We start from the raw sequence: 14,381 nt of genomic DNA on the forward strand, positions 1-14,381 counted from the left end.
AGAAAATCATCGAAAGACACTATATGGGTTGCTAATAAGTGGTCAAATTGAGTAAAATTAATAGTATAGATGGATGGATGGACTAGCCCATGATAATCAATGTTTTTTAATTAAATACTCATTTTGTCTCAAATTGTTTGGGTATTTTTAACTTTCATAGAGTTTAAGAAAAAGTTTTAACTTTAATATATTTAATATTAAAATTTAAATTGTTTTATAAAATTAAAGTTTCATTATTTTTAATGTCAAAAAGTAAAAAAATCAAATAATTTTAAAATATAAAAAGTAAAACTTTTAGATATTCAAAAAAAAAAAAAGTAATTTTAGAACACCTAAAAAATAAAACATGGACAAAGAAAATGAGACGGAGTGAGTAACCGTTTATTATCAGTTTAATTAAAATGATTTTAACAACTCACTCTTTATTTTTTTTATCTAGCCATTTAAATTTTTTTTTTTTTTTAAAAAAAAGGATATCAATATATATTTTACCTTACCTAACACATATTTATCACTTTTTTTCTTCAATTATTTACCAAACCCATCCATCTCTCTATCTCTTGCTGTTCATATAATCTCTCTCTTCACCCTTTTGCAACTATTTTTTTTCACCGTTCTCTAACCCATCTATCTCTCATTTCATCCTTCAATCTTTCACACCATCTTTGTCTCCCACCTTTTTACAGATTTTTTTAATTTTTTATTATTTCTTCAATGCCCATAGACTAAACATGTCTTTTCAAATGAATTCTTCGTTACAATCGCTTTGATCCATCCCTTTTGATGAAAACCTGTAATATGCCCTGAGGAATTTCTACCAGCAAAAATGTCTACTTATTTTTTACCTTTGGTTACGATTATGGCTGATTTGTCCATGCCTCAATTTCTTAAAGGTAATGGCATTATGTAAGAATATTTCTTAACAATTGCACTAAATTAGGATTTTGATTCATATAATTTTTTTTCGTAATTGTTCAACCCTAAAACACTAATTTCAATTCCAGCAAGTTTGACCATAAAATTACAAATTAAGCTTATAGATTTCATTTTCCACATTGAACCACACATGTTAATGACTAACTTTAAATCTCTAACAAAAATTACTCCCAAATTGGTATTCTTTTATTTTTTTTTTATAAGAGTTTGGTTTTTCTTATTATTGTTATTATTGAAATTTTGGTTTTTTTAGATTGTTGATCTAAAATTTCTTGCAATTTCAAAGAAAAAACTGTTTATGTTTTAATTTTTAATTATATTAAAGGTTGGATTATTGAATGTGGAAGGTATTATAGCAGCTTACTTTCTTCATTTGACAAAGGAATTGAAGAATGTTTCATTGATAATTTTGTGAGAATATTGTGGTTATTGAAGAACTTATTAGAAAAATGGAGGTTTATACATCTAATGTAATTAAAATTCAATAGTGTTTATAGAATTTTGAAACTAATTTTATTGAATTATTGGAGATGAAGACAGAATAATGCGCTTGTATTAGTAAGGATGATATATCATTTTGCAACTTTAGAATTTTTGTTCTTATTGTTATTATTTTTGGATGCTTTTTGCAATTACGTATTGAGCTTTAACATGTGAGGACTTAGGATTCAATATATAAATCAATTTTTAAAAACAACCCGACTAGTAATGAAAAGGGTATAATAAACATATAAATCAATAAAAATCAAATGGTAAAAACGATTGAATTTTTAAAATATGGGTTCTCCTTTTTTTGCCAAAATATATTTTTTTCTTTCTTACAAATTTACTTTCATAACTATTTATAAAAATGATTAGTAGTCAGATATTTAGAATTTGTTTTTTCCTTAGTTTGTCAAAGTTTTTTTTTTTTTCAAAGTAATTGTTAGATTTGCATGGGTAATAGAATTTTAGTTTACGGAATTATGCCATGATAGTGTATTACTAGTCTTAAATATTCCTTGATTTTGTAAAATCAGTCAGTCATTTGAGTGTGCCCTGTTTTTGTCTGCAGGAATTTTATATGGGCTGATTTAATCATATTAATGACAACTTATGGAGTACCTATGAATTTTGAATCATTTAATGGTAGAATTCCCTGAAAATAATTGTGGTGTTCATGTTGCAGGTCCTTCAAATAAGGCATGTGATTTAAATGTTGAAAGTGTTGTAATTATGGCTGCTTTGTTTGATGCCTTTGAATTTACTCTTTATGGTATTTTTTTCTTAAATATGATATTCTTGAATTTTTTTTGTTATTTTATTGACAAATTTTGCTTGGATTTTAGTCTTTTTTGTTGACAAAGGTTATGTTGGTGAGACAAATCTTTTATTGAAACTTAATTAACATATATATGTATGTGTGTGTGTTACTTCATCATTTCTCAAAGAATTCAATTTGTGTACAAGCCCTTGAGATTGCAAAGGCATAATTATTATAATTTGTGTACTTATATGGTGTATTTTAACTCTTTATATATAAGATGTTGGTATACAAACCATTGTAGAAATAGATCTTTTTGTTGTTAAATACTAAATCTATGCCTATGGTGATTCATGAAATAAATTTAAGCTTAACTTAGTTTGATGAGAATGCTACTAACTTTGTCATTGAATGGTTGAAAGTGGATTTCCATAAAGATTTGAATAATGCTAGAATAAAACAGTAAAATAACTGTGAGGAGGTTTGCAAGACATATTAAGGTTTTCTTAAGTGGTTTTGGCTCTATAGGCAATATGTTATTAAAGTTGTTTTTATTCCTCTAGGATACCCACTTCCAATAAAAATAGTAAAAAATAAACAAGTGACGTTTTGCTTCAATTTAAATTTTTATCTTTATTTTATTGGTTTTATTTGTATGATATTTAATGAAAAACATTTTTTTTGACTTATTTATCTGTTATGGCAATGACTTCAATCCTTTACTCCTCTCTATTACACTGAAGATAAACTCAAACAACCTAAGGTCGATTTATTTTTTTATTTTTAGTTACTATAATCTGTGAAATTCATAACTTTGACATGTTATTAACACTATATTTTGTAACTTTCTTTCTTTGAAGCTAACTAATATATACATGTTGTGTCTTCTAAGAAAAGAAATACAAGTTTTGGATATTAGATACAAGTGAAAAATTAGAACCACTTGGAAAAAGAAGATAGAAGAATAAAATTGTATATATAAAATAAATAAATGATTCTAATTTTAGAAACTCATTGATATCAAATGCGGTTTTAACTAAGATGCTAGGTCAAGAGTTATTAAACAAAATGTTGGAATATTTGTGTTTGTGAAATATTTAAGGAGGATTAGTTTTAAATGCTATCAAATTTCTTTCACATGCTAAAGTTAAGGGTTGTGCTATTACTGATAAATGATTATTTCCTTTGAGCATATCCTTGTAAGATAATTGTCACGAGAATCTATACTTATAATAAAAATTATCTCCAATTGAGCTTTAAACATCCATCTCAGCAATGTCTTAAACAAAAATGAAGGGTTAAATTTGGGAAGAAACATATTTAAGCTTTCAACATAACGCATGCCTAACACCTGTTTAATAAAAACTTATAAAGAGTCGCCAGGTTTGAGAATGACAAAATATAGAGTGAGAGGTATTTGGGACTCGCGGACATCATTCACTTCTCTATTTTTGAGGTATCTAGATAGAGTGCACTGTTTGGAGTTTCAGTTTGTTGAGCTGGTTTTATATGTAAGTTCTGTGATTTTTTTTGTTGATTCTTGTGAAACACTTGTCAATGAAGATGATCTTAACTCATATGAAGTTCTTTTGTAGTTATTGATCATATCTTGAATTCTTTTTTATGAAAGTTCATGCAAGTTCAATACTTGCATTAATTGCAAGGAATTTCTATTCAGTGTTTGTTCCACTGTTCTTCAGGTTTTCTGCTGCATTTTAAATATGCGTTTTAGTTCTTTACTTGTTCTTACAACTTCATTTAGATACAGATTCATTTGTGTAGCTTAGAGTTCCAAACCGTTAAGTATCACGCTGTAGTTTCATTTTCTGTTCATGCAAATTCAGTGCAGGTGGTAACTGCAAACATTTTCTGTTCAAGTGTTGCTCCACTATTTTTCAAGTTTTTTGCTGCATTTTAAATCTTCAATTAGTCCTATAATTGTTCATACAAATTTCATTTTAGATATAAGTTCATTTGTATAGTTTAGAGCTTCATGCTGTTGTGTAATGGTGCAATTCATGTACGTGTTTGGTTCTGTTCATTGTTGATACATTTTCTTTACACTTTGGTTTTTGCATTTTAGTTTTTCATTTAATGCCTTTATCTAGTTCTTCATTTTGGATAAGTAAAGTTCTATTGATTCATCATTAGAAGACAAATCAACTTTAGCATTCAAGTTACTTCCTCGTTGCTACTGGTGTGACGTTTTACGGTTTAGTTTTGATTTCATGCAAGCTTTGATCTATTCTCTGAGCTTCTGTTTAGTGCAATTGTGACTTCACTAGTTAATATAGGTTGAACATTCGTTAATTAGTTTTCAGCTAGTGTACTCATTATTTTCAGGTTTCTATCTTAGCCACTGTTCTCTCTTAGCCTCATGCAAAAGTCAGTTTAGGATTAGTTTTGGTTGCATTTGAAATTTTAACTTCCATTTCATTATAGGCATCATTGCCAGTTTATATTAGATGTCATTTTCATGTTCCATAATTCTAGAATTTTAGGTAATATTTGTATGTAATTGTGTCACTGCCTTTCATACTCACTTTTTCATTTTGCATTTTATTACATGTTCTTGAATTTTTAGAATTAATCGTACAAGATTTAGTTGTCAATTTAGCTGTCAATTAGATTAATCATAGTGAAATTTTAATTGGAATTTTTTTTGGTTAATTTTTCCATTGCATTTTATTTTCATAGTATTAATTTCATTTTTTTTATGGTATGTTTTCTTATTTGATTTTAGTTGTTAATTTTATAAGAGTTACTTTTTTATAGATATTGATTGTTCAAATCAACTTTTGATAGGGTATAAGATAAAGGTACTTAGATTAAGAATATCTTTAACTAATCTTTGTGGGATTGACATTTAGACTTTTATAATCTCTAGTATCACTTGAACGGCCTGTGCACTTACAGGATTTTCCAATCAATTATTAACCAGTTAGTTTGCTAACATCATTCTTGGGTGTTTTGCTTTGCTCGCTAGAATAAACTTTTGAGAGATTGCTTGGGTCAACTTTCTCAAAATAAACGCCCAGTGGTCAAAGAAAGATGTTGAATAAACAACGGTTCCTTAATTCAGAAAGCAATCATTTGGTCTTAGGCATCTAATTTTCTTAATAGTGTTCAATTTCATTTCTTGGGTTTTAGATATATGTATGTATTGCAAATGAAAATGATGGGTTTTGAAGTGTTTTAGTAGAAAGTGAAGGTTTTGGTTGAAATAGAGATGATTGTATCATAAAATTAGCTGCCATTTTTCTTATGAGAAGAGAAGCAAAGCAAAAAAGTGTTTCAGAGTTTCTTAGAGATTCTGCTTTATAAAATTGAAGTTGTATGATGTTATTTAATCTAAGCAGCTACCCGATCGATATCTCTACCAGAAAGCTAATCCCTAGAATCTTTAATTTATTTTCTCCGTTTCTTGATCAATTTTTTCTCTCAAAAACTTTTGGATCCCAAGTTCACCGACAAGGCAAGTCTTTACCTTGCATGTTCTTTTTTTTTTTTTCCTTAAATTCTCTTTAATTGTTTCGATAAAGGTTAGTAGATTTTGCTGTTGTCGTTGAAGAACTTTGGTAAGTTCATAAAATCTTTCTCTTTGTCTTTGTTTCCTTTTTACATTATTTAAAATTTTATATTTCTTGGGTGATAGTAATTATTATTTTTTCAGGTGGCAGGTTTTAAATTATGCAAGGCTTAATCACAGTACAATTTTGTTTTTCAATTATTTGAAACCAGAAACTACTGTTTCAGGGTGGAGTCGTGTTCGCTTAAATGCTTCTAAGGTGTTAAAAAAAATCTTTTTGTTAATATTTTTAGTTTAAAAGTTGGGTTTTTTCATAAATGATCAAATTTGGAATTTTGTCAGATTGGGAAGGGATTGTCTAAAAACACGAAAGCACAAATTGGGTTTTCAACATTGGATTGAAGCTGTAATTTACTCTCCTCAATCCTTAGGCGTTTCACTTGAATAAAAAAAATATTCATTTCAAATTTTAGATTTTTTTGGATTATTTTATTGATTGAATCTAACTTTTTTTACTGTAGATTGATCCACATCGTCGCTACGGGCATAACTTGCATATTTACCACGAGGAATGGTGTAAAGCTGATGTTGGTCAACCATTTTTCTACTGGTAAGCCCTAACATGAATTGCAATTACTATTAATTTGAAATTTCCCAATGAAGGTGGTAAAAGCAATTAATTGCTCATGGAGTTTTTCGCTTGTGCTGTTTTATAGGTTAGATATAGGGGATGGCAAAGATATTAATCTCAAAGAATGCTCAAGATTGAAGGTTAAACAACAACGTATTAAGTATACTGGACCTGTATGTGCGTTCATATGTTAGATTTCTAGATTTAAATTTCTAATAAGGTGTATGAAATTGTTAATTCCAGTTGTTGTAAGATCCTGATGTTTGTGTGTTTTGTTTTTTGGTGTGGAAACAGTGAAGGAAATGGCATTATAAGCACATTGTTGTTGAGGGAAAGATTATCCATAAACAAACCAGGAAAGTACTGGATACAATCTAAGGATTGAAGGAGGGAAAATGCATATTTGTTATGAGCACCTCCAAGAAATTGTATGCCGACGAGGTAAGCATCTGACTCAGAACAGTCTCAAATTGCTTTTTACCATCCTCAGACAATGAAGTGTACACAACTAAAATACCCTATGGAAACAAACAAAAACAGAGCCACAATATTGCATTGTATTTTTGTGTGTAGTTTTGTTAAACCCGATGAAATACCATGGTACAAATTACTTTATTTCAATGTCTTATTCTTTTGTTTAAATTTGGATTATTTGAGAATTAAATTGTAATCTTATGTTTGCTTTTATTCCGTCTCGAGATTCATTATCATTTAATTTCTATTATTATCATCATCAATTTCCTTTTAATACTTAATGTGTAATTTACCAAAGTCCAAATCAAATTTCTTAATTGCCATGAAAGATGAAACCATTCTTTGTAGTACTGATTCTTATGTTGGTTAAAAATGGAAATGCCCTTATGTGATTTTATCTTTCTATTTAGGTTTGGGATTGGGCAAGAGTACACTTAGGCCAACAATGGATCATGCGTTGAATTTCTGATTTAGATAAAAAGAAAGTCTTTTGTACCTTAATCTTTCATGTATTCTTTTTGCTGTTAATTGAATCTCGATTTTTGTAAAAAAATACATGTCTTGTTACCATAAAAGCTTTTGATAAGTTTTCTTTTGTCACGATAAATTGCTAGTGGTATCAAAAGCATTAGAAGATATTTTTGTTGAATATGGTTTTGAGTCTTCTACATTTTATTTTATTGTTGTTGAGTGGATAGGATTTTGTTATAGAAGCTGTGGTCATTGCTAGAGTTAATGATGCCTAATCTTTTTGCCATTGAGGATGTAGGCTTGAAGAAGGTACTAAATGCAGAAGAAGGGGAGTTGATTGGTCGTATGAAGTCCATTTTGTGACCATTCATCTTGAGTTGCTTGAAATTAGATGTGATGCAGCAGCTCATCTCAAAGATACAATTGGTAGATGCTTTCTTACTCAGGTTTTTAATGAGATATTGAGTTTTATTTTATTATAGTTTGTAGATCAATGTTTGTGAAATTATTTATACTCATGGATTTATCTGGTTTCCAAATATATTTTTTTAAATGACTATAAAACCATCTTCTTTTCCTTTCATTGTGCCACGTGGCACAATTCCTCCTTCCAGATTTTTTGCTTATTCTATTCTTTTCCTTTATTATTATTATTTTTTTGTTTTCGAATAGATTTGTTAAAAATTTTTAAAGTTTTTTTAAATTTTAAAACTTTCAATTTTCTAGATGGGACCCACATTATCAAGCTTTTTTTTATTTTATTTAAAATTCATCATGGGAAAAATTTTTGTTTTGTACTGAGCTTAATTTAGGTGCTACATGGCGTTTTTCAAATTTTTTGATTTTTAAAATCTTTTAAATTTTTTTTTTATTTTTTTATTTATATATATTTAATATTTTGTTTTTGTTTAAATATTTAGAAGTAGGATCAATCTTATACTAATGTTTCTTGTTTTTACCCTTTTTTCTTTTTCTTTTTTTATATTTTTATAAATATTTTTTTAGATTTTATTTTTTTATGAGATTCACTTAGATACCAAAAGTATACTACTTATTTTTTTTACTTTTGATTTTTTTATTAATTTTTATATATTTAATAAATATTTTAAAGATTTTTAATTCTTTTTTGTATGATCTGCTAGATAGCTAAGATTTGTCACAGGTCAGGTCATTTACTTTTTTTTTATTTACTTTTTTATTTTTTTAATATTTGATGAATTTTTTTAATATTATAAAAATATTTTATTGATTCCTATTTGAAATTATTAATTAAAAAATATTTTTTATTCTTTATATTTTATTATCTATTTAATTTTGTAATTATATATATATTTTATTAATTAAGTTATTATTTATATTTTAATATAAGATATTAACATTTTAAACTTGATTTGTATGTTTATATGACAGCCTGATGATTTTTTTTCTTTTTTCTTTTATTTATTTATTTTTTCTTTTTTCCCTTAATCTTTTTTGACATTTAATTATTAAGTTATTATTTAATATTTTAATTTAATATATTAATATTATAAACTCAGTTGAAATGTTAATTCGTGCCCAACAAACCTCATTTTCCTATTTTTTTGTTTATTTTGTTTATTTTTTCATATTTTTCATATTTATTTGTTTTTATGATTTTTAAATTAAATTAATTTTGTGAAAAAAATAAGGTCGATGGAAATGTTCTTGTAGCAACCCTAATTAGTTTTTTATGTTTCATATTATTTCGTTTTTAATTAAATAAATTTTAAAATAAAATGTGTTAATTTATAAAGATGTCAAAATAATTCAAACTCAACAGGTTTCAATCCATCACAATACCAATTCATCTATTAGATAAATTTTATTTTTGTACAAAGCCTAACTAAAGTGTCATATGGCATTCCTTAATTTTTTTGTTTTTAAATCATTTTTAATTTTTAGAACTTTTTTGTTGTTTTTTTTTATTTTTATATTATAGACACATTTATTTTCAGGTCTAATTAGGCTCATTTATGTCTATGCCCAATTAGGCCTATCCGCATTCGAGCCCAATTAGGCTTATTTGTGCCCAATTAGACGGTTTTTATTATTACATTATTATTGTTATTATTGTTATTATTATTATTATTATTATTATTATTATTATTATTATGTTTTTTTTTCTTTCTTTGGTATTTTTGTATATATTATAATATTAATGTCACTATTATTATATTATTCTTATTATTATTATTACATTATTATTATTATTATTTATATTTATATTCATATTTTTTTTTCATTCTTTTCCTTTTCTTTCTTTTCTTTCCTTATTTGTTCAAATTCATATGGGAACAATCGGAATCAAAATCCCTTGTTCAACACAGAACCATATCAATGTGATCAAATATAATTTTGCACCCAAAAATCATGCTGGACAGAATGCAATCTCAAGATTCAAGCTTGGGATTGATTTTATCCGTTTTTTAAAATTATTCTTAGAATTGCCTATAAATTGAAATGATTTTTCACAGAACAAACACACAGAAATTTAGAGAGAAATTATTAAGAAAAAATTTGAGAAAATTTTTTGGGCAGAAAGGGATCTGGGAGTTTAATTCGAGGATTTTGGGTTTAATTTGAGGTTGTGGGTTTGATGTTAGGTTTTTGGATTAGAATTAGGGTTCAGGATGATTCTAGGAGATTCTGGGGATAATCTGGGCAAAATTGGAGAAATCTTGAGAAAATTCAAAGAAATTTGGGTTTTTTTGAGTTTTTGGGAAGAACAAATTTTTTTGTGAATTTTTCGATGAGCGTTTGAAGTTTCCTGCAAGATTCCAGCGAGATTTTCAAAATTTAAAAAGTTTTTCTAGAAACTGGTGGGTTTTTTAATTTTTGGTTGAATTTTTCAACGAAGTTTTCAGAAATTGATGAAATTTTTAGTTTTTGATTGAACTTTTTGATGTGTTCTAAGGTGAGTTTTAAAGAAAAGAGAGATCTTCTGAGGGTTAGAGAGGAAGGGAGCAGAAGGCATCTGAAGAAAAATGCTGAAAAGTGCCATTTATATCAACTTAGAATGACGTTGTTTTGGAAAGCCTTGACCCGTGGGTGACTTGATAGGGATCCACGCATTGACTTTGGTCTTGACTCGATCTGATTGTAGGTTTTTTTTTTCATTTTTTTATTTTATTTTATTTTATTTTTAAACCATTTTATTTCTTTTATTTTTTATATTATTTCTTTTTGGTTGTTTTTTTTTTTTGAAAAAATGTTACTTCTGTCATTTTATTTATGAAAGAAAAAAAAGAGAAAAAATAATTCTACAAAAAATAATAAATAATATAAAAAATCCTTTCAAATAAAAAAATGAAAATATTTTCAAATAAATAAAAATAATTCTTATCTTTTAAATTATTGGATGATTACTTTGAAGTGAATCTTACCAAATTATTGGGAGGTTTCACTAATTTTTTTAGAATAAAAATTAATAAATTCGACGACGGAGCCTCTTTAAAGTATGACACTAGTCTCCATGAATATTTATGAGGTGAGAATTATCTTAAATTGTTATCAAACTATTGGGACGATTTTAGCGTTAATTTTTAATATTAAATTATTTGGTAAATCATAAAAATGATCAAGGCTTGGATAATTCAAAATTAAACTAGTACCATCCTTTGAATAGACGTCGTGAGGGTGCTACAACTTTTTTCATGTATAATCTACTCTTGAAGCTAACATCTATTTTGTAAATCAGATTCAATCAGGTGATCAATCACACTTAAACAAAAAAAAGATTGGTGGTAACTTCTTTTATCTATGTTTAAGCAATAGGTTACGGATCTATACATTATGATAGTTTGGTGACTCCATTGAGGGCCTTGAGAGTCAAGCCAATAAATGATTTCTTATTATCCAAGCCTTGCTTAATAAATTTGGAACTATCTCTTTTCATTGCTTATATATGCTTTATTACTTATTTTCATTTTCGTTGTGTATATTTGCCTAATTGTTTATTCGTTTATCTTTTTATTCATTACTTACATTTGTTATTTACTTATTGTCTATATTTGTCATTCATTTGCATGTGCATAACATAAGTCTTCTATCTGGGCTTTACCCTTAGGATGAAGTAAAGTATTTATACTCTCGTGAGATTTCATGTCTTTGTATGGGCTTACGAAATACTCCCATTCAAATTAAATCTTTTCTGTTTGTAGCTTATGATGGGTGAAGATTAGGGTGCTTTACTAGTCTATAATGGATCATGATGTAGGAAACAATTTGGGAACCTTTTAGAATTAACCCAAACTGTATATAGTTAACCTAGAAGCCAACCATAGATAGAGCCTTGTCCTCCCACCCTTTATAGTTAACTCAAAATCCAAGGGCATATTGTTATCTTAACTTACTATATGGTGTTTTAATTGCTTTATTGAAGTGACTAATCTTTGTCTTCTTTTATTTCTTTTCTTTTTTTGCACATTCATAAATACGTTTACAGATTGCATAGTATTTTACCTCAAAGCTATTTCAGCAAAAGCCCTCATGGATACAACAGAATGTCAGGTTTGTGCCTCATATACATTGTTCAAATGTGACTCTCCCATAGATGTGAGGATGAAATTAGAAAAGAAGCAGCTAGAAGAGGGAGATTGCTTACCATCTGGTCATGTCCCAACATTATCAAAAGAAGTTTGCTTACTTATTAAACATAATGATCTGAAAAGCCTATAAGATGTATGGAATAGTATGAACCTTTCAAGACATGAGGCTTTTTGTGAGAGGTTTGGACATATTGCATATTTCTTATCAGTGAAGGTTGACCATTCACTTATCAAGGCGATGGTATAGTTTTGAGATCTTTCTTATTGATGTTTCATAGTTAATGAGAGTGATTTAGTACTAATAATAAAGGAGTACTCAACTCTAGTGGGTATGCATCTACTGTATCCAGATAGAATATACATGAAGAAACATAAATTAGGAAGTTGCAAGAAGCTGGGTCAAATTCTAGGAGTAGGAAAGGAAGTCATAGATTCATACATCCGAAAAAAAAGAGATCACAAAGGTATTCCATGAGAGGTTCTCCAAGATTTCATTACCAAGCATTTAGATGATCAGGGAATGAATACATTTACTTTAGCCATATATGGGTTGGTCATTTTTCCTAACATTTTAGATCACATTAAGATAAAAGTGGTAGATTTATTTGAGCAAATTGAAAAGGGGTGTAATTTTTCACCAGTTATCTTGGCAGAAACCATCAGATCTTTGAATTTTTGTAAGTAGAATGACAAAACACATTTCATGGGCTACATACCTTTATTGTATGTACGAATGAAGAGCCATTTCAAATGCAAGAAAAGTGCATTTACCAAACTTTATTTTTGCACTCAAAGTTCGATTAGGGAGTTTTATCAAAGCATTTGGCCAAAAGCAAAGACTTAGAAAGAGTTGAAGTGTCTGCTGCAAGGGTTCACCGCTAGTCAAGTAAAATGGTTAGCTTTATGGATGGATAGGGTACCTATGTTGTATCAATGTGGAGTTAAGACAATGGTCTCTCTTTTAGGCCTATGGGGGTTGATGAGTTATGCACCATTTATGGTAAGGAGATAGCATGGAGCCGAACAGTTTACTTTTATGACTTGCAAGCTTAGCTAGTTTGATTGTTCATATGGGGAGCCTGAAATTTTTCAAAAGATTGATAGCTTGATTAAGGCTTGGAATAAGCTTAAGAGAGTAAGCTTACGGCTATTCATTAATAGAGTCACTCAAGGGCATCTGATTTGGAGAAATAAAAAGGGTCAGGAAAGCCTATTTATGCCTTAAGATCATCACTTACCAATAGTTCAAGTGTCAGATAATAAGCTTTTAGAGTTAGAGTATGAAAGAGAGAAGGAGAAGCTAAAGCAAGAAACTTTGAAGCTGTAAGAAAAAAAATAGTGGTAAAATAAAGCTAAAAAATTAGAAATCCAAATCCATAGGATTTTCAAGGAATATAGCAAGGTCCAAAAAATTGTTAGAGAATAAGATGATACCCTTAAGGAGTTGAAAGAGATACGAAAGGCGTATAAGAGGTTACATATACAGGTACAAGCCAAAGAAATAAACAACACAGAGCTGGCTCATAAGAATGAAGAGTTGAAAAAAGAGCGTGCCCAATAGAAGATGACTTTATGGAGGTTAAACAGGAAAACCAAATGCCTGTAGATTACATTTTAACTCTGACATTGAAGCTGAATGAACAAAAAAATCATGTCAAAACCTTCATGAAAAAGCATAAAAAGTTATCCTAATAGGTGTGGTGCGACAAAAAAGCAAGGTTGGAAAGATAAAGATACATAGAGCCCCTCACAACTCAGATAGGTAAGGTGTGATCAAAGCAAGTGAGATGGTAGAAAAGGTTGAGGCACTGAGAGTTTCGGTTACACCAATAGGGGAGCATGGATAGAGGTTGCTAAATTTCATTAAGGAGGCTAAAGATCAGTATGAGCAAGTTAGGTGTTTTTATAAAGGGATCGTATTAGATTTGATGTAAAATAGACTCCTGTGGAATAAATGAAAATTTTTTTTTGTTGAATTTTCTTTTAAAAGGGTAAATATTTTTATTTTTTTATTTTTCATGCATTTGCATCACACTCATTCATTCAATCATTGTCATAACATCATTATTGAATCTTCAATTGTGGTATTAAAGTATAAGAATAGCTACACATCCATATAATCCATATAATACTCAGGGTAAAACTAAGAAAATGGAGTAAAACAATGCGAGTCCTCTTGAAAAGATAAAAAAAAGCCCAAGAAGCACTTGAAGAAAAGTTGAGTAAACTTTTAAAAGCCCTGAAAAAAATAAATAGAGGGAAATCGATGGAAGATGATACTTCACAAGAAGCTACTGAATTAACATATCTCTTAGGCTTCAGTTTACAATAGAATCAAACTATCCTAATTTTCTAACCTCAACAAGTAGCTTTTTCAAAATACAATTACCCAAGAGTGACTTATGCATCCGGTCATAAGAACGTCCAAAGTTATGACAATCTTGTTTATGCTGAAAAGATAGCGAAACCCATTCAACTCCTTACTGCAGATGAATCAAAAGAGAAAGAGAAGCCACAAACAGTTATGCC

The 14,381-nt window shown here is 28.5% G+C and overlaps 1 protein-coding gene across 14 annotated transcripts; it reads left to right on the plus strand.

Moving 5' to 3' along the window:
- Positions 1 to 478: 478 nt before the first annotated feature.
- On the plus strand, positions 479 to 12,074 carry LOC111315808 (IQ domain-containing protein IQM3-like). Of its 14 annotated transcripts, XM_089749064.1 has the most exons (8): positions 528 to 893; positions 1,991 to 5,757; positions 5,853 to 5,967; positions 6,051 to 6,114; positions 6,230 to 6,318; positions 6,425 to 6,516; positions 6,634 to 6,780; positions 7,583 to 7,823. In XM_089749064.1, the coding sequence occupies exons 3-7, from the start codon at positions 5,957 to 5,959 to the stop codon at positions 6,651 to 6,653; spliced, it is 276 nt and encodes a 91-aa protein (XP_089605190.1). In that variant the 5' UTR covers positions 528 to 893; positions 1,991 to 5,757; positions 5,853 to 5,956; the 3' UTR covers positions 6,654 to 6,780; positions 7,583 to 7,823. The 14 variants fall into 14 exon arrangements, 11 of the variants coding, with proteins under 11 accessions (XP_089605196.1, XP_089605193.1, XP_089605194.1 ...); XR_016330589.1 differs by having other exon boundaries at positions 479 to 893; positions 1,991 to 5,936; positions 6,425 to 6,512; positions 7,583 to 7,865; XR_016330588.1 differs by adding an exon at positions 10,233 to 12,074 and having other exon boundaries at positions 499 to 893; positions 1,991 to 6,114; positions 6,425 to 6,512; positions 7,583 to 7,710.
- Positions 12,075 to 14,381: the final 2,307 nt, after the last annotated feature.

The sequence above is a fragment of the Durio zibethinus genome, chromosome 20, assembly GCF_047325235.1.
Source record: "Durio zibethinus cultivar Kanyao isolate XHJ-2024 chromosome 20, ASM4732523v1, whole genome shotgun sequence".
NCBI lineage: Eukaryota > Viridiplantae > Streptophyta > Magnoliopsida > Malvales > Malvaceae > Durio > Durio zibethinus.